Consider the following 26,629-nt stretch of genomic DNA (forward strand, 5'->3'; position numbering starts at 1 on the left):
CCTACTATTCCCCCTGGAAGGTCCAATATTCCATTTGAGCCCTTTTGGTTATTGATTTTAATGTTAAGTACAACATATTTATGAGATAATGGTAGGTACTAACTTCAAAGAAACGATGCAATTATAGAAGCAAGCTATTTTTTAGAACATTTTATTTATTTATTTGAGAGGGAGAGAATGAGTGAGGGAGCAGGAGTGGAGGGGGAAGGGCAGAGGGACAGGGAGAAGCAGATGCCCCACTGAGCTGGGAGCCCAGAGATGTGGGGCTTGATCCCAGGATTCTGGGATCATGACTTGAGCTAAAGGCAGACACTTAACCAACTGAGCCACCCAGGTGCCAATATGCAAGCTCAATATACATTTATGTAATATATAAATAAATATAAATATATATTATATGTAACAATATATAAATGTATATATAGCTTGCATCATGGTATTACTTTCCTAGTTCTTGTATCAGAAAAATTCCTTTTAATACACCTCTCTCTAGCCCTTTCCCACACTCTAGCACTTTCTTCCCTGCTCCTACCCAGTAACATGAATATAAAAAAGCGATTTAAACTTAAGAATATACTGAAGCCTAGTCACCTATATGTTAATCCTATAGATTCTTTTTTTTTTTTTAAGAAAGATCTTATTTATTTATTTGACAAAGAGAGACACAGCAAGAAAGGGAATACAAGCAGGAGGAGTAGGAGAGGGAGGAGCAGGCTTCCTGCCCACGCAGGGAACCCAATGTGGGGCTTGATCCCAGGACCCTGGGACCATGACCTGAGCTGAAGGCAGATGCTTAACGACTGAGTCGCCCAGGTGCCCTAATCCTATAGATTCTCAGAGCTACAGTAAGTTCATCCTTGACTTTTTCCCTAGGAAAAACTCAAATTCCTTTAAGCTCTCAATTTCTGGAAGTCTCTGTGAAATTTCTTTTCCCCAGAGAACTATAGGGTTCAAATCTGTGTATGACTTCCTAATAAAACTATAGTTGGGGTGACCATACAATGTACTGTCCAACCTAGGGCATTTTTGAGTGAAAGATGACTCTACCAGTAATTGTGTCAGGACAGGGGGGCAGATATGCACTGTAAATACCATCAGTGCTTCAGTGTGAAGAATACCTTCTAGTTTTCAATGGAGATGTTGGTGTCCAAGTTCCAACAACAAATTAAAAGGCAGAGGAGACAAAATGTCAAACAATAAAAATTCTGCCTCATACCCCCACCTGGAGAAAACAGACGCTGAGGGCCATGAAATTTAAATATTTATTTTTAAATCCCCCACAACACTGGAGTATGCTTCACCTAGACACAGTTTATAGGACTAATAACTCTAATGAATAAGCAGTATGGTTCCTAACCATGATGCAGCTGTATTGTAAAGTTTCAAATAATCCATTTGTAAATTCACTGCTTTTGTTTTTTACAAAAATATTCATTTAACCCATGATATAAGTTGAAAAATTACTTCTAGACCTCTAATAGATTACGAACTGAAACTGTGTTTCAGTCACACAGAAGGTGAAAATTTCAACTGAACCATTACTTCAAAATACAATGCATTAAAAGTAATCGTTACAGTATAGGCACCAATGAAAAGAACTTTCTTGGCATATGACATGACCACGACTTACTCAAGTGTCTGAATTATTACAGAAAGAGAAGAGGTAATGGCCACTTTGAGGAAAAACGGTATTCTCTACTTGAAGAACACCTTTCTTCTAATATTTGGCAATCATTCAGATTTTTAGAAATGACTTCGGTGCAAAAACCAAACTGTGCAGATTCAAACAACAAAACGTTAACTACCAAAACTAATTAATATCAATAATTCTACAACTACTGAAATACAGCCCCAGTTTGGAACTTAGGCAGGCGTAATATATATACTGGGCTTTAAAGAAAAAAGGTATTATTACCCATGTAACAGTACCATAAATATAACTGAAAATTAACTGTACAGTCTAACAACTTCTCTACGGACATAGGTCATCCCGTACTATGGTTATTTTCACATGAACTAGAAAATGCTTATTTAAATACCCTTTCAAAAATGAACAAATGATGCTTTTTGTACTGGATAATTACGAAGAACAAAAATGTATAAATAGTTTATAGGACATTTCACTACCATAATGAAAATATGCTGGTGTCTAAGATATATTCACACCTGTTGATCAGGTACTTAATCACATGAATAACAGCTCTTACTTAAGCTCCCCCAATCCAAGCATATAGTATGTGATATGAGTTGAAGACTTTAAAAATGAAGCCTGACAGATTCCTCCAGGACTGCCAAAAACCCATCCTTGGTTAATTAGCATTGCTTGAAATCTCCATCCATGTTGAATAAGGGTTAACCGCCTCTTCCGCAAGAGAAGGTCAATACTACACACCAAGAGGTACCTCCGCTGCTACATGTTGCCTAGACATGCTTCAAACACAGGGCTCTCAAATGCGATCATCACTGAGCTGCCTAGAAAATCATCCCAAGTTGGTAAAGGGAGTCAATACTTTTCAGGTTTCATTTCTAAGAGCTTATTAAAGAAAATTAAGAAAGTATGACTTGTTTCTACCTCCCCACCAAAAGTCATTTTTAGAATATGCTTGTTTTTTTTTTTAAAGAGTTTTGATGCTTGATGACTTGCAAACATTCGGTATTTAGGATGACTCTGAAAGACCTGTACGTTTCATGAGTGTACAGTTAACTAAAGATCAAAACATGAAAGGTATTCATCCCAGTAACTTAAGTAATAATGATACCTAAAAGCAAAACTGTATCTCAACATTTAGTAGAATACAGGTGAAACTATAGTATTAAAAGTTATTCCTTACAAAATAATCTCTTTAAAATATAAAATGATAAACACCATCACAAAATAGTTGAAGAGCTTCTTCCAAATCTTCAATGTTGCAAAGATCCAAAAGGCACATGGAGCTCATGAGTTAAGCACTGTTAAGCTTGAAGTAGCTTTGGTGGGTTTCTCTGGGTCCGTATGAAATAGCCAGTAAGAAGTTCCTTAGGGGGATTCATCTGCTGAACACCTATAAAATGAAGAAAAACTTAAACCTATATACAAATACACATTTGTATTTCTCATCTGTATGAACTCTGCAATAAAGGTACTGATTCAGCAAACTAATTCTTTTACTGAATCTTATCAAGTAGAAGTTAAAATATAAAGAAGTTCAAAAATCTCTTCTGTGGGGCACCTGGGTGGCTCAGGTGGTTAAGCGTCTGACTCCTGATCCTAGCTCAGGTCTTGATCTCAGGGTTGTGAGTGCAAACAAAAGTCTGGTTTCAAAAGAGAACTTAAAAATTAAATGTATGAACTTTACTGAATGGGAACAAAGTTAAACCAACAATTTGAGACAGTGTGGAAACTAAAGTCAATCATAAAAACCTTCTGTAGGCTGTACTGACTTCCTCTACCTACAATCCTTCCCTTAACTTTTCTTATGGGGGCTAAACGTAAGAACTTCAGCACTGCAAACTGCGTGAATAGTAGTATGATGAGGGTACTGGCAAGAATGAAAGCATTCCTAAATGGTATTTATAAGGGCCCAAATAAAAATACACTCCATGACCTTTTGTCTGTACCCCTACTAGCGGGCAAAGGAGAAAAAAGACAAAACAGGCCATTTCTTTCAGGGGGAAAAGTACCTTGTAATACCCAAAGATAACAATTCCAAAAGCTCGTGTTTAAGATGAGCAACAAATAAAATAGTTTTATGCATACAACTATTAAGAAGGGACTTAATAATGAAGAAGAGCCAAAATGACTGAATCAAGGTAATCATATTGTAAAATAAACATCCCAGAGAAAAATGTAAAAATAATTTCTTAAATGACATTTCAAGCTTACTTTTGAAATTTTTCAATTAATTTCTTCACCATTTTATCTGTGATGCCAGGACAGGCGGCTTCGGCCACAGCAATACTTTTCTCAAGTTCTTCAATCGCCTGATTCCTGCTAGCGTTATTCTCATCCTGCTGTTTAAGCTGTGGAAGATCAATAGTAATAACATTTGAAATCGCCAGACTTCTTAACATAGATATCCAAAGCTAATGAATCCGTACTTACTTCAGCAAATGCAGGTGTGATTATCATAGACAAACAGCTCAGTGTTTGCACGAGATCTTGCTCCTTGGAACAAACAATATAGATTATGCAGATGAAACTGACATAAGTAGTCACGGTTTTCTTACTCTTTAACAAGTGAGGGCTAACTGGAAACCTCTCTCCCATCATCATCCAGAAGACCTCTAACCTCTAGGATTACAACAGATACCCACGATTCCACTGGGTTTATGCATGTCTAGGTTGCATTTAAAAACATACTGATGGCCACTTAAATGACTCCCATGAATAATGGGAATAATTTTTAATAATTTAATAATTTAAATAATGAGTAATTTTTAATGAGCCCAAAGCTAACGGCACATGAAGCATTCTATGGACACAATGAGGTAAACGGGCACTTAGGGGTATTAAATTCTAGTAATTTCTGGCCATCACAATCTCACTGTATTAGTCCACAAGAGTCCTATCGAGAGAAAGTGATCATCGCCATGTACATACTGCCCCATTCTGGAGTTTCTTTGGATCAGGCTTCTTTCGCACGGTGGTAAAGCTCCATTCGGGATGAGTATTACTTTCTCTGCTGGTGGATTCCCTAAAGAGATGGCCCAAAATACTGATATAAGTTCCTAAATTATTCAGCTTGGTGAAGATACCAAATCAATGCAGCCAGACTCTGAAGAGTTGTTCCGATATATAAAAAATCACAGTATTTAAAAGCATTTGCGTTCAGTTTTGGGTGGAGACTATTTACTGACGAAGGGCAGTGATCCTCAAATCCTAAGCGTGCATCAGAATGGCATGTGGAGACCTCTCACCACATAGAAAGGCCTGCCCCCACCCCCTCCGCACTGACCAGATCAGGATCTCTTGGAGTGCCTTTTGCTTCTTTTTTAAAGTTCCATGGGCCACTTTCATGGACAACCATGGCCAACAAACCAACAGGGGCACAAGAATCAGCCTGCTATTTTTTATTCTTTTCAAAAGTAGGGCAATTTCTCATAAATGCAAGGACTCTGAGAATATTATCGAAAGAAATTTCGTGTTGCCTTTGTGCTGATTCAGCCAGTAGAAGAGTAAATTCTGGTGTGACCTACAGACTTCCCTGGTCTACATTAAGTATGGACTTAGAATCTCAGATGTCGAATGTCAATGCTGCAGTTAGAAAAACAGTGGAACTGTTTTAGGGGGGTAGAAATCATATATAGATGAGTATTTTAATGTATCAGTCTGATCACAGTTTAGTATGTGGCCAAGGGGTGGGAAAAGCCCAGAGGTCACTCTCCAGAAGGATTCTGCAGGTTCCCTGCCCCCCACCACCGCTAAGTATGAGAAGACATAGCACCTTATCACTTGAAGCAAACTAATGTAACACTTTTGATCGATTTTTTCCCCCAAATTTTGTAATATACTCAAGTATCCACTAGGGGTTAGACCGAGACCATTTAAAACAAGAGCAATTCACTTCTAAGAAAAAAAAAAAGTTTCCAAATTCATTGTACTTACTTCACAGACTGTGATTTTAAAAGACTTCCACAGTTTCTAAAGTAAAACTCTAAAATAAGGTTTGTATTTTATGCTAGAGAAGGCACAGTGGATACTAGCTAAAAGACAGGCAATATTAGAATGAGCTACCTACATAAAAAATTAAATGATTTGTACATACGAATCAGAGCCCTCGGAATCGGATTCATCATCACTGTGGCCTTCTGCCTTCCATCTCTTAAATCGATCTATCAGTTCGGTCAGATAAGAAGTCTTCTTTGAATTTTTTACAATGAATTTGTGTTTCAGAAGTTCTTTTGCTGTAGGACGCTAGGGAAAAATAATAAGGATGCATGAATACTTCCAGGCTCTTTATGATTACAAGGGGTGGTAAAAAATTATTTCAATCATTAAGCAGGAAAGGTACACCTGGAAAGTAGGTCTACAAACATGAGGACAACTAAAATGCTATAGGGCAATAAACAGCTAATTCTACTTTTTGAAGTGGTTCAAGGCAACCAAATTAAATTTACTACCTTGGTACCAATTTGTTCAAGCCCAGTGGGCAAGGCGGTAGCCTACCTACCAGCAAACTGGCAGGCAGGAAATCTCTCAAAACCAGAGAAACACATGGCAGGATTTTGAAGGTAAGTTAAAAACTGAAAAATGTTTCAAAATAGTGTTTTCAAATACTCTTATTATATTTACTGTAAGTTGAAAAAATGGATGACAACTAGCAAGGCTGTAATTTGATCATCAACTACACACGTATGATCCCCAGATTAACCCTTTCTCCATCACCCATTAATTCAAAGTGCATCTAAATGCAAATACCAGGGGCTATAGGGACTATTTCTCCCCTAGGGCTTTGTTAATATCAGAATATTCACTCTCAATTTAAAAACAGTTACATCAAGAACTTAGTTCTTGTACAGTTCTAGCTTCTAGAAGTCACCAGGCAGCTTTATTTTAGAAACAGTAAAGCAACTGTGATCAATTCTGCCAGGTAAATGAGTAGAGCCCCCTAGACTTCAGTAAAAGCGTATGACTCCGTATGCTGGAATTTCTCAATATTAAATTCTTTAAGAAGTGAAATGCACACATCACTTTTCAAGAAAAATGAAAACACAGTTGAATAAAAACCACTGTGGATAGTTACAAGTGTACTTTAATAATGACTTCCTATAACAGGAACTTTATTTCTCAAATTTCTTTCCCTTTGAAATAAGAAATAATCAACAGAATGAAGGAGCTAGGGACCATGAGAAAGTGCAAAAGACACCGGGGAAGGAGAAAAGGAAGAACAGAACTATTAAGAGAGAAGGACGAATCAGGTTCCTAGAAGGATCTTAGGCAATTTTCACAGTCACTGTATTCCTCACTGCAGAAAAACCCCGTTTGCTAATGCAGATTTAATAATCAAAACCAAATAGTAGCAATAGCAATATATACTCACAAATGACGGATCTTTGTTCAGGCAAGCATCAATAAACTCCTTAAAGGACTTAGTAAAGTCTCCAACGAGAGTTGGAGGATTGTTTTTTGGAATAAGGAACAGAACTCTCATCGGATGCATGTCAGAGTTAGGTGGCTCTCCTTTGGCTAGTTCAATAGCAGTGATGCCCAGTGACCAAATGTCAGCCTGATGTAAGAGAGAGAGAAAAAATTAGCCTGACATTCCATTCCAACAGACTGCCATGAAATAGCCTATGGGTCACAAGACGTTAAGTGTCTTAAGAGGGGCACTTGGCTGGGTCAGTTGGAAGAGTGTATGAGTCTTGGGCTCGTCAATTTGAGCCCCACGTTGGGGACAGAGAGGAAATCAATCAATCAATCTTAAACAAACAAACAAAACAAGGTATCTCAAGAAATGCAATGTAATGTAATAAGTTTTTACTAATTGAATTAATTAATTTTTTTTAATGACCAAATTTCCTTATGGTTTGCCAGATACCACATTCTAAGCACTGAGAATTCAGGTGGTGAATAAAGCAGACAAAAAAAATCCCTGCTCTCAAGGGGCTTGTGTTCCAACAGAAGAGACAGATGAGTAAATAAATAGTATGATGTCAGATGGTGCTAGGTTCTGTGAAGGAGAGTAAAATTAGGGTAAGGGAATAATGAATGATGGGGTCAAGGGGCTGGAAATTTTACACAGGATGGCTAGGGAAGACTGCTCTGTGAAGTAATTTTTTAAAAAGATTTATTTATTTATTTTAGAAGGGAGGGACAGAGGGAAAGGGAGAGTATCTCAAGCACACTCCATACTAAGTTCCAAGCCCAACATGGGGCTGATCCCCCAACCCAGAGATCATGACCTGAGCCAAAACCAAGAGCTGGAAATCCAACTGACTGAGTCACTCAGGTGCCCCTACTGTGAGGTAAGGTTTAGGCAGAGACCTGATTGGAAGAAAGGTTATTCCAGATAGAGGGAAGGGTGTGTGCAAAGGTCCTGAGGCCGGAGTAGTACTTGATAGGTTTGAGGAATAGCAGTGAGGCCCCTGTGGTTGAAGGAGACAGAATATAGAGGAGAGTGAAAGGAGCTGAAGCAGGAGAGGCAGACAAGGGCCAGATCATAGACCACTATGTATGTGATCGTAAGGACCTTGGATTTTATTCTAAGTGGGATGGAAGGCTACTGAAGGGAAGAAATCGAGTCCAAATACAGGAACTTATGATTTAGCAGAAGACTTGATAAAATACTAGCTTTTGAAATACTTTTAAAAGAAGGAAAATTAGGGCAGTTTTTTTTTTTTTTTACATAGCATAGCATGTGATATAAAAGCTATTATTAAAAACAAAAGAGTTTTATACAGGTAACACTTTACTTTTGAGTCATAAGCTGACTGCTGAATAACTTCAGGAGCCATCCAAAATGGTGTTCCCACAAAGGTATTTCTTTTGATTTGTGTATCTGTCAGCTGGCCGGCAACTCCAAAGTCAGCCAGTTTAACATCTCCTTGTTCTGACAGCAAGACGTTGGCAGCTGGGGGGAAAAAGAAACAAAAACCCCTCAGCTTCCTTAGAATATAGCTATGTTTCTCAGGGTCATATAAGATTTCTGTGTACCTTTTATGTCTCGGTGAATTTTCTTTTCTGAATGCAGATAGTCCAGACCTTTCAAAATTTCCTTTAGCATGGTAGCGATCTGGAACTCATCAAATGGACCAGCTCGAAGCTGAGGAGGGAAAACACACACACTTTTTATACACAACTGAACAATCTAGTTCAAACCTGGTATTATCTGTGAAATCAGGGAATCACTTAGATATACGAAGCAATTCTGCTTATTAAGCTAACACTGAAACAAATGGGGAAATAATTTAAAAGGTGAGGGAAGAGACTAAATAAGTTAAGTCGAAGGGAAAGCGTTTTTTTCCAAGATTTTATTTATTTACTTGGCAGAGAGAGAGAGAGAGAGAGAGGGGGAGATCACAAGTAGTCAGAGAGGCAGCCGGAGGGGTGGGGGGTTGGTGGGTGGGAAGCAGGCTCTCTGCCGAGCAGAGAGCCCAATGCAGGGCTTGATCCCAGGACCCTGAGATCATGACTTGGGCAGAGGGCAGAGGCTTAACCCACTGAGCCATGCAGGCGCCCCCTGAAAAGGTTTTTAAATGATTAGATTTAATCTCGAAAGATAATATAAGCAGTGTGACCTCTGTACTAGCTACTTAAATTTTGGTGTTGGCTATTTCAATGACTAACTATTTACACTGAACTGATTTTGAGGTAAGTCGGCCCAGAGTACAGTTCTTAACTTTTGTGATCTCAATCACTTTGGAAAGCAGAGAGAATTTTTGAGACTGAAATTTAAAAGTTAGCCAGGAATATGATAATTAATCTATTCAGACTTTCACTGTAAAAAAAAAAAAAAAAAAAGATCAAATTGTGAAGGGATACGGTTTTTCAAATAAATGTAACACATTTGCCTTTCTTTCCCCATCTCTGTACCAAAGCCAATCGTTCCAACTGGAATACAAGGAAAGCAATGATTAGGTTTCAGGAGAACTTGTAATGGAATATCTGAAAATCTCTCTTTAAAATAAATGGTTATTTTAAAGTTCTGGTACCTCATAAAGCACAAACAGTGGACTGTACAATATTATTACAGGAAAGGGTGGGAATCTAAAGTCAGAGCTGAGGTAGAGTTCTGTTTGCTGGAAGGAGGGAAGAAGTGGTGAAAATCAAACATCGCCCACTCTGCCTCACACTGGGAGGGATTCACAGCTCTTTGGCACCTTGTGTATTTCATCTTTCATGAATACCATATTTATTCTGAATAAAGGGCACTTTCATGTTGAAATTTAACAGCTTAAAATAGACTCTGTACTTCAGTCTCACCATTGAATAGGAACTGTGGGCTGGATATACAGTATACTCCGGGGATGTCCATAGTTCAATAGGTGCCTTTCCTAGGTAACATTATCTATTTACTTATAAATCTATCAACTTCCACCCCAAAAGTTTCTATTTAAACAGGAGTGATTAAAGTTGTTCTCAAAGGTGAAAATGGCATTTTACTGATCGCTAGCAATGAAATTCTGAGGGACTACCAAGGAAGTGAGAGACCAAGGTCATACTAAGGATTCGTAGTTAGTATCACTGATCCTAATATGTTGACGGGGGCAGAAGACGTATATCCTCAGTTAAAGAAATCAGGCAAGATCTGTAAGGGATACTACTTGTCATTCTAAAGGACTTCCAAAAGTGGCCTGGGTAAGTCAGTGTATTAAGTAAGAAATTAAAAAATATATATTTCCATAAAACAAAAACAAAAACAAAAAAGGGGTCCTACAGACCCACTAGCTTATTGGGTATATTTAGGACCGGTTTAAAATACAAGAAACACAGACTCTCAATGAACGGGCTACTGGGGGAGGCAAAAAGGGGGAGACTCCATGGCAGGGAACTGGGAATAGGGTGCTGCAGTTCAGTTTTTCTGGTTCATTATCAGACATAAAACTATTTCAAGGCTTGTGGTTAAAATGTTTCCTTAGCCATGTTGACAACAATGGGAAAAGGAGAAAAAAAAGGGAGTTGGGAAAGAAAGCGAAGGTAAAGTCTATGCAACAGAGACATTTTTTTTTTTTTTTTTTTTTTTTTGGCCATGCGACCTTGGGAGAGATCATGATGAAATCTTGGTTCACTGGCCTTGGAGTGCATAATTGAACTTCTCCTCAATGACTGAAGATGGTGACAATGTCTCTAATAGCTAATACCCATGCCTTTGGGGCCGCATACCGGCCTTGGGTACTTTGCCTCTATTGTCTGCTGAGAGTGTGCAATAGAGGGACATCTGCTCTTTCACAGACTATATACTTGTGGGCCTGGGGCTCTCCCCCACTCCTTTAGATTTCCAGCCGGTCCTAATCAGCCAGTCCCAAGGCAGTACATTGTATTATGTCTTCTCTTAAGGCTGGCATATTGTTTCCAACTTTTTTCTTTGGTGCTCCTGTTTTATTCTATTAGCCTTATCGTATGAGTTTTTGTTGTAAGCCACCGCAATTCTTCTTGGAAAGAAGTCGGGTATGATCAATTCCATCAAATAAGCTACAATAGGCACAAAGTCTGTTCATACACAACTCGTTTTTTTTCCAATGGGAGAGAATCTTGAGGTATACACTCTGAAATGTTGATGTCAGTTACAAGTTGTAATCATGCTCCTTTAGTTGGGCACCACCTTAAAGTGAGAAATCCTCTCTGCCCAGCATCCCTCTTATTTCCTCTTGTCCCTAACAGCAGTGCTCTCCCTGCCACCTAATCCTTTCTTCCATTCCCCAAATGCTAGCCTTCATCTGTACAGCACATTTTCTCATCATGCGCCCTCCTTACAAAGGCCAGTTACATGAACTTTATCATTCAATCACAGCGTTCTTGAAATTGAGAAACAAACCTCGAGCAATTATTAATTGAATTTCTTCTTTCAGTATTCGAGGAAATCAAGGCACAGAGGTTCAATGATGGTTTGTCCAGTATTAGCCAGCTAGTCAATCGTAGAACGAGGACGAGGACCCAGGTTTCTTAATTTTTTACAGCACAGGGAAGGGATATGGTGAGCACCTTGGGGGACCAGATAAGGTAACTGTGATCAATTTGAAAAAGGCTCTTAACTATATGAAAAGTAGAAGGAGGATCGTGGAGCAACTGGCAGGCTTCTTGTAGCCCTAATGAAAACACTATTGTGAAGGATTATTATACAAAGAAACACCAGTTGTGTTCTATCACTAGAGAGGAGAGAGAGAAAACACGAACTCCAGCTTTGGGGTGTAAGAATTAGATTAGATACAAGGAGGGTAATACCTAACTCAGCAAATGATTACAATGAGATGAATTCCTAGAAGGAGATGAGACTCTCCGTCAAGTTTAATTACCATTTCTTTAGAAAGCTTTAAATTTGGTTCTGTTTCAAGGACAGAAAATCTCTTACCGTCATTTCTGTTCATAGGATTATTTGAAACTTTGGAGTCATTAGCAGGGAGGATTAAACCCTTTTAGAAATATTTAATCACTCACGGTTGGGAAAACTCATCTCCACTTGAAAATAAGAGTTAAAATATTACTTGATGATCTTAATCATGAAAACACTTTATTTTTAGAAACATCACACTCTATAATTTCAAAAGCAGAAGCATGCTAAGAAAATATAAGTCATATAATATTCAAGACAGAAGGGAACTTAGAAATAACTTCTTCGTTTTATAGGATATCCAAGTCTAAGGAATTTATGTGTCTGGTTCACAGGCACAGATTTAGTTATGAAGACAGCCCCATAAGATCAAACTCCTATAGGCCAGCTCAGTGGTCATCTTACTACACAAAGTTGCCTTTAGTAATGCATACTGAATTTTAAATACAATGTCATATTAATAAAGATTTAAAAGGGGGAGACAGCAATGACAGAATCACACCAATTTAGGGAAAACCACCTGTGTTTCTCAAAGGGATTATGTGTGTGATCACAGCTTCACTGGGTGAAACTTCTCCTGCCCATCGGAGGATTTCAGCACCCTGATCTTTGCCCACTAAAATGGCCCTAGCACTTCCAAGTCATTATGACAACCAAAAATACCATCACATTCCCAAATGGCCTATAGAGGGGCAGAGAGTTCTGCAGGGAACTGGGTCCATAGGCCTCTTTGGTGAGAACACAAGAACCAGGTTAATCACATTTTTAAAAATCCAAGAACGCGGTCTTTTCAGGGAAATCCTTGCGAAGTAAAACTCTAAACTGATAGCAATGGCCACATACACTGCTAATTTGCAGAGCTTTATTTTATTAAGATATTCATGTTTCATTCACATGCTAAGAATATCAGCAATATGCTCAATCCTGCAATCTAGCTCAATCTACATAAGGGCAGGGGTCCCGAAGTAAGAGTTTAACTTGAACATATTACCAGAGCAACCATTCAGCTCACCCAAAAGCCACTGCTTATGCCAGTTAAAAGAAAAAAGTTAAAGTATAGATATGTTAAGTATATAATTATTTAAAAATACTTACAAGATCCAGTGCTGAACCACCACCCAGGTATTCCATTATTATCCATAATTTTGAACCCTGTAAAATCCATGAAACAATTTAATCATTGTAAACCCGAGCCTAATAACTAGCATAATATGTTAAATCTGACATACTAATGTACTGGTCTTAAAACACAAGTTTAAAATTAGTTGTTTGAAGCCCAGCATATATTTTTCCATAGAACATTACAAATATAAGTAAAGTTCTGAGTCTTGATCTTCCTCCCAACCTTTTCAGCCTGTGATACGGCTAAATGAAGAACAAGTTTTAGTTTTTTAAATATTTTATTTATTTGACAGAGCTCACAAGCAGGCAGAGAGGCAGGCAGAGAGAGAGGAGGAAGCAGGCTCCCTGCTGAGCAGAGAGCCTGATGTGGGGCTCGATCCCAGGACCCTGAGATCATGACCTGAGCTGAAGGCAGAGGCTTAACCCACTGAGCCACCCAGGCGCCCCCCCCTTTTTAAAAAAGATTTTATTTATTTGACAGAGAAATTATTATTTTTTTTAACTGTTGAACTATTAGCAATTTTTATAAAACCCAGAATAAAGAAACCATAGCCTTAAATTATTATTTTGGATGACTTTGAAAGGAAAAGAGTCACATTAAGGAACGAGGAGGTATATGGAGACTTGTAGAAGTTTTAAATGGAGCTTCTGGGTACCTCCCATGTGATTTTAAGAGTTTGAGTACACTGGTTAGTTTGCCTTATTACGGTTTTTGGCTTTTGTTCTCATGTACTGTACCACTTCTATCAGCCATGATTACTGGGCATTTTTCGGACACATGTGGAACCTAGAAAGGATATTGTTCCTCCTGGCCTCCAACTCCTATTGCCGAGGTACATGGCTAAGAGAAAGGGAGTGTGTAGCTTGAAAAGCATAGAATTACTTGATTATTCTGGAATTAACTTCATTCTGAGCTGTACAGAAGGAATGGGGCAAGTTACCTGAAGTATGTAAACTTCAATCAGGTGTACACACATGTGCACACAGGCACCACTCAGCTCTGTCAGATAAAAATTGGAATCAACCATTAAACCTCTTTCAGCGATAGCCTGAAATACGAGGGACACTTCTCTCCCCAAATCATTTCATGAGTGTTATTCTCTGCATTTTTGTGGGACCCCAGATTTGACTCTAAGTGGAATGGTTGATTTTACTATCCTGGCAAGGGGCCAAGTTGTGAATGGCTGGTGTTCTAAAAGTCCATTTTAAGTAAGGTGTTTCAAATTTGAAAAGCAAGCACTTTTCCCATAAAAAATAATGTCGAGGTTCCTAGGGTAGTCCCCCACAAAAGAGAGCTGAACACGACGGTCTCCACAGTGTAGCAGAAAGAATGCCAAAGAAATGACTGTTTACACCCTCATAATGTTTCCAGGGGAAAAACACATTCAGTGTTGTGCTTCAACTTGGGATGCCAGGGACACATTTTTTACCCTTACAGCCTCAGCTGTGGGATAAAGATTCTCGAGCTACTGCCAGGAGCCATCAAACTCTAAACTCCTCAGGAAGTACTCAAGAGTTCCAATCAAAATGTCTACATGTCCCCATGAGGCTGGGGCTTTAGCATGGCAAAAGAATGGACCCCAGTAATAGGACGATGGGTGACACTATAGTGAAGGGACTGGAAAAGAGGCTTAGTATTGGGGCCGGGGGAGGAAGGGCTCCGGTTAAATTAATATGCAAGGATTCCTCCTTTCTTTCTGGATGCTGACACCATGTAGGATGCACAGCAGGGGGTGGGGGTTGGGCGGCAACAATGCGCACCCCCCCCCACCCCGTGCCTCTTGACAGCCACCAGCCCCCCCCCTATCCCAACCTGAAGTGAAGGAAGAAGCAGCCAAGAGTCTTTGCTGGTGGAGGTGTCTAGGGTAGGAAAGAGAGGAAGTATGTTCTCTTAACAGTGGGGAAGGAGAAAGAGCTCTGGGAGTGCTTCAGGTAACTTGTTTTTATGTCTAGAATCAGGCCCTCAGAACCTGAAAATTGACAACCTCATGTGTCTTTATAGTTGATTTTCTTTCGAGAGAAGAAAGAAGTGGTTCTCACAAGGCGGCACAGCCTGCGGAATTTTTTCTTTTGCCAGTTTGTTTCTAATCAGCCCTACCTTCTACCTCATGAGCTCAGAATGCTTCCCATTCACCTGATACTTACAAGGCAAACGAAAAGATCTTATTAAACACAGTTCTTCATGAATGAAAGCATCTGTTTTCCGAGTCTGAAACAATGTGTGTCCTTTTGGGGGGGGGGTTACTGACTCAAAACAGAAACTTACCATCTGTTCTCCACTTAAGCATATTCACAGAGAGCTCAAAATGCTATTAAAGTTGTGAGTAAGCAACTTCCAGATCTGAAAAAGGCGGCTTCCTCCTCCCAAGCAAGCCACTGGGTGGGACCAGGACTCTCTGGAAACAGCAGGGAAGGAAGGGGAGCTGCCAGACAGAATTTTCTGCCTGCTTCCTTCTGATTGCCACTTCTGGGGACCAAGTCTCACTAGATGATGGCCACAGGTCTGGCCCTTCAGAAGATTGCTACGCAGGTGTGGGGACTGAAGTGAGGCTCGTGGGGCTCTTCTCTGCTCAAGGAAGCTTTGTCCACAGAGCGTTTTCTGACAGGTTCCTTGTCCACAGCAGGCCTCAGGGAAAACACCAATTGCAAACCAAACAAAACTGAAAAGCCTAGACTCTCTGTTTGTGTTCTTTTGGAGGACTACAACTTCTACCTTTGATTTCTGTGAAAAGATGTTTGTGTTGGAGAATGCAAATCAGTATGTTTGGCTTGCTTTTAAATAATTTAAAAGGCTGAGATGATATCTACATACCGGCCGAAAATTCCAAAAGAGCCAGGGACTGTAAACCATGCCCGTACATCCGGCACATTGAAGCAGAGGAAGTCCCTGAAGGAAAAACTCCACTTCTCCACTAATAAAGTGACCCACACAGTTTCACAACGGGTTGGAGGAGTAAGTTTAAAGTCCTGCATCAACATGGGTGGTCAGGGGTTAGGAAATGGCTTTCTGATCCAAAATTCAGAATGCCTAAAGCGTAAGGACTCCAGAGTCGTACTATTTACTGGGGAGAACTTGGAGCCTAGTGTTAACAAGTTATCTCTGCCACCCCACAAGAAGGCCCCCGAACCCCACTGTTTGCTGCTAAATAGACATTTGGCCAAAGCAAGGAGGGAGAAGGGCTACTGTGAAATTTGGGATTCATTTGTTCATAGAAAAAAAATTTTTGAATACCCATTGTATGTATCTGAGAGATGATTATTGTACTATGTATTAAGTACATGTTGAATTAAATGGGCTGGTCTATGAATCATGACATTGACCACATAATCCAACATGGACAACTAAAGTCAGCCAGTTATCAAAGGACAAATGTTGTCTGATTCCACTTATATAAGGAACCCAGAGTCATCCAATTCATAGGGACAGAAAGTAGAATGGACTGTGGAGAGGAGACCATGGGAAATTACAGTTTAATGGGTACAGAGTTGCAGTTGAAGAAAATGAAAAAGTTCTGGAGATGGATGGTGGTGATGGCTACACAACAGGAAGGTATTTCCTGCCACAGAAATGTACACTTCAAATGGTCAAAATGGTAAATTTTATGATGTATATTTTACCGCAATAAAGAAGAAACAGCACATAAAATTTTAGAGAACCATGAGGGACAGGACAGATCATCTGGCCACATGCCTTACCACCCCTGAGTTCCTTTTTTCCAAACTGGAAGACCATCTCTATACTCCACCCTCACCAAAATGACGCTCAAGTTCTTGTTCAAATGCTACTCCTCCTTGTCAGGGTTACTGTACTTCATGGACCCATAGATACGTGGGTAATATGAAGCAAGTTAGATGTATCTATCTGGGGTTAAGTAGAGAGGCTAGAACCAGAGACCTGAATTCAGAAGTTGTCGCCCTAGGGGCGCGTGGGTGGCTCAGTCAGTCAGGCATCCAGCTCATGATTTCAGCTCAGGTCATGAACTCAGGGTTGTGGGACTGAGTCCCACATGGGGCCTGCACTCGGCATGGGGTCTGCAGGAGATTCTCTCCCTCTGCCCGTGCCCCCTTTCAAATCAATCAATCTTAAAAAAAGAAAGAAGCTGTCACAACAGAGTGGATGAGATGGACCACGACAAATATGCAGAATGAAAGGAATATACATAGTAGGGCATTCGAAAAGCAAATGTCTGCGAAATTGAATCTAATAGGGGGCTCCTTAGAGCTGTGTTATTTCAAGCTTAAAGCTGTATTTGTTTTGAGAAAAAAAAAAAAACATTGTAAGGAGGAGAACATTTTTCCCTCTTAAATTTCCTTTAAGTTTTATAAGAAAACTCCAAAACACAATTTTTAACTAAGGAACATTCCAGAAACATTCACCATAGGCTGGGAATAAACACACACAAAAGTCTCAGGAAAAACAGTGAGAAGGCCACAAAACCGGACTCTGTTCTGGAATATTTTACTTCTATCATTTTTTTTTTTTTTTTTTGGTATAAAGGGGGGGGGGTGTATGTGGGGGGGCATAGTTCCTTAACATAAACAGAAATCTAAAGGCGATTTTCAGCAGCAAATAAAGGCATGATTCAAATTCTAGTCAATGCCTGAGTGAGCTTCATTTTAAGATTTACATCGAACTAGAAAAATATTTAAAGATTATAAAAGATTTTTCCAATATTATGAGATCAGAAGGGAAGGGTTTGCTTATTTTAGCACTCTTCATAAAGACCAACTTTGTCTCTCAAGAAAATCTGCAGTGAACTAAAATTAAAGGAAAATACTGTGGTCATACTGATGTTTGTCTGGTTTTTACTCTTGTTTTTAAAAATGAAGTTATACAGTGAGCTCAGTCAAAATGAATACCTTGTACATTTCTGCATGTTTCAAGGAAATCACTACAACTGCATACAGTTTCAGAGAGCATATAATTTTCTCTCAAATGCAGTAACTTTTCCTCCAGCTTACAGTGCGGTCTTGGTTATGTATAATATCCTGTGTAAAGACAACCTGAGAAAAACCCTTATCCTACTGTACTCAATTAACCTGACTCACAAAATCCCCCATGTCTTCTGAAATGGAAGGATGCGCCACAATAAACCCTAAGTCGATTGATAATGCAGGCCCCTGATGGTACTTAGAGGATGTAGCCTTGAGTTATATTGACTGCATTAAACAGAACCCTGTTCCATCTGATGTGATTTTAGTCTAAAGAAAAGCAAGCCTACAGACTCTCACTGTTTTAAAATAAATGGAAAATAAAGAAGTCGGTCAATTTAAGTTGGTCACTTAAATAAATATTACAAGGTTATAAAATCATAGGCTATTTCTGTGTGTATATATGCACAGAGACAGACAATACACATGCATTTATTTACTCTAATGTGAATAAATTCAGGATACGAATAATCAGTATCAGCCGGCTGTGGATTTCTACAATTCTATCAAGAAGTGACATGTTTTTTCAAAGTAGTCTTTCATATTGTAGACTTTAATTAATGATGGTAAAGGGGATAAAAATTATTCAGTTTAATCCTTTAAGAAGACATCATGGATAATGGCCCTGATTCATTCACTAGTCTGAAAACATTCTATAATCAAGAATTGGGCATGACAATCTGTTTCTTTAAATATTAAGTAGTCATTGGGTGACTGGTACATGTACACTGTGAAGGGAATTTTTAAAAAACTTTTTAAAGTTCTAGGAATAAATAATACAAACAGAGCTATAATTCATTTTCCATAAGGGTACTGAGTCTGATTCAACAAAGGCTATAAGCAACCAATGAAAACAGTCAAAACCATGTTGGTACCCATTTTCAATATAATATAGAATAACCCATTAGGAATAGGGCTTATTTAATATTTTAAGTCAGTCACCAAAGGGAGCTTATCTGTTGTTACAAGTGCCTAAGAATAGCAAACCTTTAGGTTTGCTCTAGAGTAGGTCTGGAATCACCAGAGTCCAATCCAGAAAGAGTAAACCAGACATGCTTTAGAGTAGATCTGGAATCACCAGGATTCAATCCAGAAAGAGTAAACCAGAATCTGTAAAGAACACACAACAACAACAACAGATTCTTGAGGCTGCCTCAAACCAAGTGTGCTATGGGAATCAGGAGGGAGACCTGAATATATTGAGACTGAGTGACCTTTCAGGATTCCTTAAAAAGAATCTGACCTGCTAAGTAAGTTTTGTAGGTAAGAATTCACAAGCAAAATATGCCACGAAGAATCCAATCATTGTGTGTACAATTAGAGAGAGTAAAGGCTAACACTGAGAAGTGAATTGAATGGTACCATCTCCTCTTGGAGCCGCCACCGCCCTCCCCTCCAAATAAGAAAAGTGACTACATGCTTATTTGTGTTGTCTGTACGTTGTACATACGTAATCACAAAATCTGCACTCTGTTAGTGCAACGTGGGATTGTGTGCTCCTTAAAGGCAGGACTGAGTTATTCATTTTTTTAAAAGATTTATTATCAGTGAGAAGAAGGGAAGGAAGGGGTGGAGAGAATCAGCAAGCAGACTCCGGCTGGGCGTGGAGCCAGACGCAGGGCTTGATGGATTGAAACCAAGAGCCCGAGGCTCGGCTGACTGAGCCACCCAGGTTCTTCATTTTTCTATCTCCAGCACCTAATGCCGTGTATGACACACAGTGACAGCCTGTTTAAGGATTTATTCTACTATGCATTCATTCCACATTCATCTAATTCATGTAATACTAGAATAAACAGGCTTTGTAAAAAGGCAGTGAAATTTTTGATTTCTAAATAAGTAATAACTAATATAGCTAGATTATTCCAGGGTTTATTCGGTCAGCAGAATAAAAAAAGATAGCATTAATTCTTATTCAGGCCAGTAGCCTGATGAATTATAAATACACTCTTTTTGACCCAGAGATAGGTGAACATAAAACTAACCAACCAGGATGCCTCGGTGGCTCAGTTGGTTAAGCGGCTGCCTTCGGCTCAGGTCGTGATCCCAGCATCCTGGGATCGGGTCCCACATCGGGCTCCTTGCTCCGCGGGGAGCCTGCTTCTCCTCTGCCTCTGATGCCACTCTGCCTGCCTGTGCTCTCTCTCTCTCTCTGGCAAATAAATAAATAAAATCTTAAAAAAAAAAAAAAACAACTAACCAACCAACCAACCAACCAACTAACCAACCAACCAGACTCCTCTGCCCTGCCCCGTAAACCCTGAAAAGCAAAGAACTAACTAATACTGCCTTCCTCTGAAAAATTACAATATGGGGATACAAATTTTTAATTTTAAAGTAATTGTATCTCTACCCAAAGCTAGATTTTTCGATTTATTCTTCACAAATCCTGACCTTTTTTTTTTTTTTAGATTTTATTTATTTATTTGAGACAGAGAGAGAGAACACAAGCAGGGGGTGTAGCAGAGGGAGAGGGAGCAGCAGACCCCCCACTGAGCAGGGAGCCTGACACGGTACTCGATCCCAGGACTGTGGGATCATGACCTGAGCCAAAGGCAGATGCTTAACCGACTGAGCCACCCAGGCGCCCCCAGATCCTGACCTCTAACTCTGGAACCCAAGAATTCTTGGGTTTTACTAACCAGAGTATTGTGTTATGCAATCACATCTCCACCTGCCGTGACCTCAGGTGTCTGCTAATTCCATGATCCTGGAAACTTAAAATTCCAACTTCTGTTGAGGGAGGGAGGGAGAACAGATAGTATTCCATTTGACTCTACTTCAACAGATATTTATCACGGACTTAAGATGTGCCATGTCCTGTGCTAAGTGATGTAAAAACCAAGCCTTGTTGAGCTAAATTCCCTGCCATCGAGGAGCTCATAATCTGGAGGGAGAGAAAGATGTGTATATAACCACCATAGCTCAACGGAGTAAGTGACATACTTATATATTCCATCAATTCTAGGTTGAGACAGACTGGACCACTGAGAATTATGTGTCAAAGCCCAGGGGGAAAGCTCTTTCCTGACAAAGGATACGTCTCAAGGACCAGCTGCATTTCTGCTCCCCCGTCAACCCGGAGTTCAGGTGTGGAGTAACGGCGCAGCCGAGTGCTGGGATGCATTCAGGATACAGCTGCTAAATCTAAAAACAGTCTATTTGGCACTATAAATGGAGCTGGACTCTGCCTGGAGGCCAAAGACTGCCAAATCCTAATTTAAGACATTGCCTTTCAAAAAATAGAATTTAAAAAAAAGGAAGAAAAACTTCTAATGAAAATACCTTATGACTTAAATAATACAACACACACATTACCTTTAAATATGATCCGTAGTATTTGGTTACATATGAGCTGTCACACTGACTCAAAACAGTTATTTCTTGCTGAATGTCTTCAATTTCATCTTCGGCTTCCTCGAGGTCTATGATTTTAATAGCAACCACTTGCTGGGTACGGTTATCAATTCCTTTGAAAACTTCTCCAAAGGAGCCTTTCCCAATGCGTTCTAATTTTGTGAAGAGTTCCTCTGGATCAGCTATGTTATTCTAGGGGCGGGGGGGGGGTGGCGGGGAGAGAAAGAAAGAAAGAACACAAATGTTTTGCATCAAGTTTTTTTTACATGAAAGGAAAATAAATCACATAAGACAATAACACATTTTTAAAAGCATACAAACTCCCCTGACTCCCCGCATGTGCTTTGTTAGAGCAATTACAATCCCAAACAGCCAGCTAGTCCATATTCTACAGGGTCACCCACGCTAACTGGGCTTAGCTGATCCTGTTACCACAAACAGTCCCTTGTAACAAATGCTGTCTCTGCTGCCTGCCAAAGGGCCGGGTACTTTTTACTGTGACAACGGCCTTAGCAACATTTTTTTCTAAATACACGTCCTTAGGCAAGGGAAATAGAAACAAAAATAAACTATTGGGACTACAACATAAAAAAGCTTTTGCACATGGAAAGAAACCACCAACCAAGGGACAAAGGAACTACTGAACAGGAGAAGAGATCTGTCAATGATATGCCTAAGATAAGCGGTTAATACTGAAATGACATTAAAACACGTATACAGGCCAACACCAAGAAAGAACAAATAATCTGATTAAAAATGGGCAAAGGACCTGAGTAGACCTTTTTCTAAGATTTATTTATGAGAGAGAGAGAGAGAGAGAGAGCGTGCACGGATACACATACACACAAACAGGTAGGGAGGGAGAGAGAGAGAATTTCAAGCAGACTCCCCACTGAGCTCGGGGGCCCAATGCCGGCTCTGATCCCAGGACCCTGAGATGTTGACCTGAGCTGATATGCTTAACCCACTGAGCCACCCAGGTGACCCCTGAATAGACATTTTTCTTTTTTTTCCCAAAGATTTAATTAATTAATTTATTTGACAGAGAGACCACAAATAGGCAGAGAGGCAGGCAGAGAGAGAGGAGGAAGCAGGCTCCCCACTGAGCAGAGAGCCCGATGCGGGACATTTTTCTAAAGGCATCCTGATGGCCAACAGACCAGTGCAAAGATGCTCAACACATCACTAATCATCAGGGAAATGCAAATCAAAACTGCGATGAGGTATCACCTCACACCTGTCAGAATGGCTGACCCCAAAAATAACAAGTGTTGGCGAGGATGTGGAGAAAAAGGAACTCTTGTGCACTGTTGGTGGGAATGTAAATTGGTGTAGCTACTGTGGAAAACAGTATGGAGGTTCCTCAAAAAAAAAAGTTTTAAAAAATAGAAATATCATATGATCTAGTAATTCCACTACTGGTTAATTACCAAAGAAGATGAAAACACTAATTCTAACAGATATAGGCGCCCCTCTGTCTATTGCAGAATTACTTACAATTGCCAAAATATGGAAGCATCCCAAGTGTTCACTGATAGATGAATGGACAAAGAAGATGTTATATACGATATAATATTACACAGCCATAAAGAAACAGCCAGATCTTGCCATTTGTGACGACATGGATGAAACTAGAGGGTATACTGCTAGGTGATATAAGCCAGACAGAGAAAGACAAATACCGTATCATTTCCTTTATATGTGGAACCTAAATAAAACAAAACAAAAAACAGACCCTTAAATACAGAGAACAAACGGATGGCTGCCAGGGAAGAAGGGGTTTGGGGGCAGGGGAAAGAGATAAAGGGGAATAAGAGGTACAAACTTCCAGTTATAAAAGAAATCAGTCACAGAGAGGAAAAGTCCAGCACAGGGAAGAGAGTCAACAATCCTACAGTAACACTGTTTGGTGACAGATGGCGACTCTACTTACTGTGGTGAGCACTCAGTGATGAATGAATCATTATGTTGTAAGCCTGAAACTACTATAACATCGTATGTGAATTATATACTCCCAAAAAAGGGGGGGCAGGTACTTTTTAGAATAAAGCAGCTGACTAGACAAGAGTCTGTACATTAATGCAAGGATAGGGATGGTGACACAATGGCTAACTTGAGCGGGAAGCACGTGAATTGCTTAAAATTCTAACATTCTGCCAGCAGAACATTACTGTTTCACTCTCCTCTTTTCCAGCTCTGACATTCTAGTCGCCCCACCTGTACTCCTGAACCACCGTGTAATCACGGAATGCAAAAGACTCAAGAATCTCGGAGTCTTTTTTCTTAGCATGGGATCCTATCTGTATGACATTGAAGTGCACTTGGCAATGGTAACAGGCTGAGCTCCCACAACTCATCTTGCAGCAGAAATCCAGAGTAAGTCAACATTTTGCTACAATAAAATCTGGAATGAAGCATAGTTTTTTAGGTGAACCAATGCTTTGGATATTCAAAAATTCACTGTCCCTTCCTGATTCAGAAATATCCTGTGTCTTCCACAATTCAGAATTCAAATGTTCCTCTCGCGAGACGGTATTTATATCCTTACTTAAACTCATACAGCTGAACTGAAGACTCACAATATTTATATCCTTTCTTAAAACTCCTATAGCTGAATACGTACTGCTGATCAAGAAGAAACACAGGATTTCCAAACCTCCCCCAAAAGGCACGTTATTAATTTGTACTTAAATGCTTCAAAATACAGAAGGATGCTGCTAGCTAGGTGTGGTAAGCTGTATATCCAGTCTGAACATTGGACCGACATTTATCTGTTCATTTACTACAATTTCACCTGATCAACAATTTCAGGAGACAAGTATAGAGTTAGTGTGGTCCCTTAGATTTTCTGTTACTAGACAAGATCATTGAAGTTTATTTTTGTCTCTCATCAAGTTGCTTGTAGCCTTGGCAGCATCAAGAAGTAGTCTCCTTGATACTGCGAGCTACTTGTTATCCCTGCCCATCTCCAGTACCCACAAAGAACAAATGTATGTTGAGCTTCCCATACGGGCTTTTAAAAATAATTTAGGGGGCGCCTGGGTTGCTCGGTGGGTTAAAGCCTCTGCCTTCGGCTCAGTCTCCTGGGATTGAGCCCCACATCGGGTTCTCTGCTCAGCATAGAGCCTGCTTCCGATCTCTGTCTGTCAAATAAATAAATAAAATCTTAAAAAAGGGGCACCTGGGTGGCTCAGTGGGTTAAGCCTCTGCCTTCAGCTCAGGTCATGATCTCAGGGTCCTGGGATCAAGCCCCGCATCAGGCTCTTTGCTCAATGGGGAGCCTGCTTCCTCCTCTCTCTCTGCCTGCTTCTCTGCCTACTTGTGATCTCTGTCTGTCCAATAAATAAATAAAATCTTTAAAAAAAAAATCTTAAAAAAAAAATAATTTAGATTTCCAGTAGGCTGCAAATGTGTTTTTACTACTTACATTTTATTATATACCTTCTCTAACACTTTAGTACCATCATTACTGATTTCCTTGGTGTTCTCTTAGCAAGACACTATACTTTGCTGTGATTAATATCACATAGTAGCAAAACCACCAGTTACCTCTTCATACTTTTGGTGATGGTTCTTGTCTTTCCAGTATCTTGTGGCAAAAATACTCACCAAGGTCGGTGACAGTCACCTCTCTGTAAGTTGCTAAATACAGTGGATTTGGAAAAATAAAAGGAACAAATCTTTCTATTTTTCTGATATAATCACAAAACAAATCTGAAAGTGGTAAGCATACCACTGATTAAAAACTACATAGTATGCACTCTCTGATAACACATTCTGGACTAGGAAGTGTATTCGTTTACTTTGTAACAAGATTCTTTGTTGTTGTAAGCAACAAAGATTAAATCCTAATCTCTTTAATTCAAGTTTTAAAAGGATTTCACTGAAACAATCCACCCCTGGGAGAACACAGCTGTTCTATAATAAAATGGGTTCCAGAGAGTATGTAAACAAAGATTTAAACATCAAGTCACATTTTGCATTTTAAACAAGCTCTGAAGTGAATCCTCACTCAGGGATAGTTTCGGATTTTAAATCAAGGAATACCAAATTGGAGAAAGGAAAAGAGAAAGCTTTTACACAAAGCTTGCACTTTCTACTCCTTTATCTTGAGATGAAAACTTGTCACACAGAACCCCAGTATCTAGAGTGGGGGGAGATCATGAAAACAATTTTTCCCGAGTAGAACCTCACCTCTTTGACTTCAGAAGGCTAGAGGTCCCTGCCCTGCTTATCAAGTCCTGAATCTGGGCTAGATAATGCCAAAGTTCCATCTCTTCCTCTTCTATCTCACTAGCTTCTTAAGCCAAAGTATACCAAATCTTTATTAGGACAGGTATTCTTCCTGTTTTTGTTTTGTTTTTTTTTTTTTTTCTGTGCAAGGGCAAAATCAAGCAAATACATGGTAAGTATCTCAAACAATGCAGTAGGATAAAACCTGTATGAAGAAATGGAACTGCCCACTTGTTCACATCATTCTTCTTCAGAGTCTCTAAGAAAACCAAGTCGGCTCCCTCTGCATCCCAATCAAATTTTAAGAATATTAAAATATTAGAGAATATTAAGCATTTCCAAAGAATATTAAAATCTCCTAATCTTCCCACCTCTACTGCAAAATTCCAGTTTACTTCTAGATCCGTATTTGCATTGCCTTCTCAAAGCCATGGCACAGGACGCAGCTCTCAGGTCAGTAGCAGCAAACAGGAGGACTGGCTACGTTAACTCATGGTTTTTACAACTAATGGTAGACAATTTGTATATGACCCCACGGAAACCGGTCTTTTCACATGGGAACCTCACAGGTCCACCTCAGGATTTTCAGTGAATTGTGATTGGATCTGAACTCTTCGGCTCTAAGTACAGTGTTACATATTTAAGTCTTAGAAGTTGTCATTACTACTAAAACAGTAACTAAGGGCAGCAACAAGCTTTCAGTATAGAAATACTCTTAGTATCTCTAAAAGGGACATCTTAACCGTGGAAAGTCAGGGGCAGATGGAAGAAGTTTTCTTGCACACTTTAATCACAGAATAAGAGGGCTGGAAAGATTCTTAAGGGTTCTCTAAGGGCTCTCCAGTCCTGGCTACACAATAGAGCTGGCAGTGTTACTTTTAAAATGCAGATACCTAGGCCTCATCCCCAAAGTACTGATTTGGGCATCTCTGAGCTTAGAGCCCAGCAGTAAGTTCTTGTTTTAAAGTACTCTGAACTGCTTCCTATGCAGTCATTCTGGCACAAGACTTGACATCGGC

The 26,629-nt window shown here is 39.6% G+C and overlaps 1 protein-coding gene across 1 annotated transcript in view; it reads right to left on the reverse strand.

The window, feature by feature from the left end:
• Positions 1-1,248: 1,248 nt before the first annotated feature.
• Positions 1,249-26,629, reverse strand: part of STK26 (serine/threonine kinase 26) — a 51,933-nt gene continuing 26,552 nt past the window's right edge. Inside the window, exons 3-12 of the mRNA XM_059386218.1 lie at positions 21,339-21,569; positions 13,062-13,118; positions 8,633-8,741; positions 8,392-8,549; positions 7,020-7,205; positions 5,745-5,893; positions 4,580-4,673; positions 4,082-4,144; positions 3,863-3,999; positions 1,249-3,041 (exon numbers count right to left, since the gene is read on the reverse strand). Of these exons, the coding sequence (XP_059242201.1) occupies positions 3,017-3,041; positions 3,863-3,999; positions 4,082-4,144; positions 4,580-4,673; positions 5,745-5,893; positions 7,020-7,205; positions 8,392-8,549; positions 8,633-8,741; positions 13,062-13,118; positions 21,339-21,569 (1,209 nt within the window). The 3' untranslated portion in view covers positions 1,249-3,016. The remainder of the gene's footprint in view (positions 3,042-3,862; positions 4,000-4,081; positions 4,145-4,579; positions 4,674-5,744; positions 5,894-7,019; positions 7,206-8,391; positions 8,550-8,632; positions 8,742-13,061; positions 13,119-21,338; positions 21,570-26,629) is intronic.

This window comes from Mustela nigripes, chromosome X, assembly GCF_022355385.1.
Source record: "Mustela nigripes isolate SB6536 chromosome X, MUSNIG.SB6536, whole genome shotgun sequence".
NCBI lineage: Eukaryota > Metazoa > Chordata > Mammalia > Carnivora > Mustelidae > Mustela > Mustela nigripes.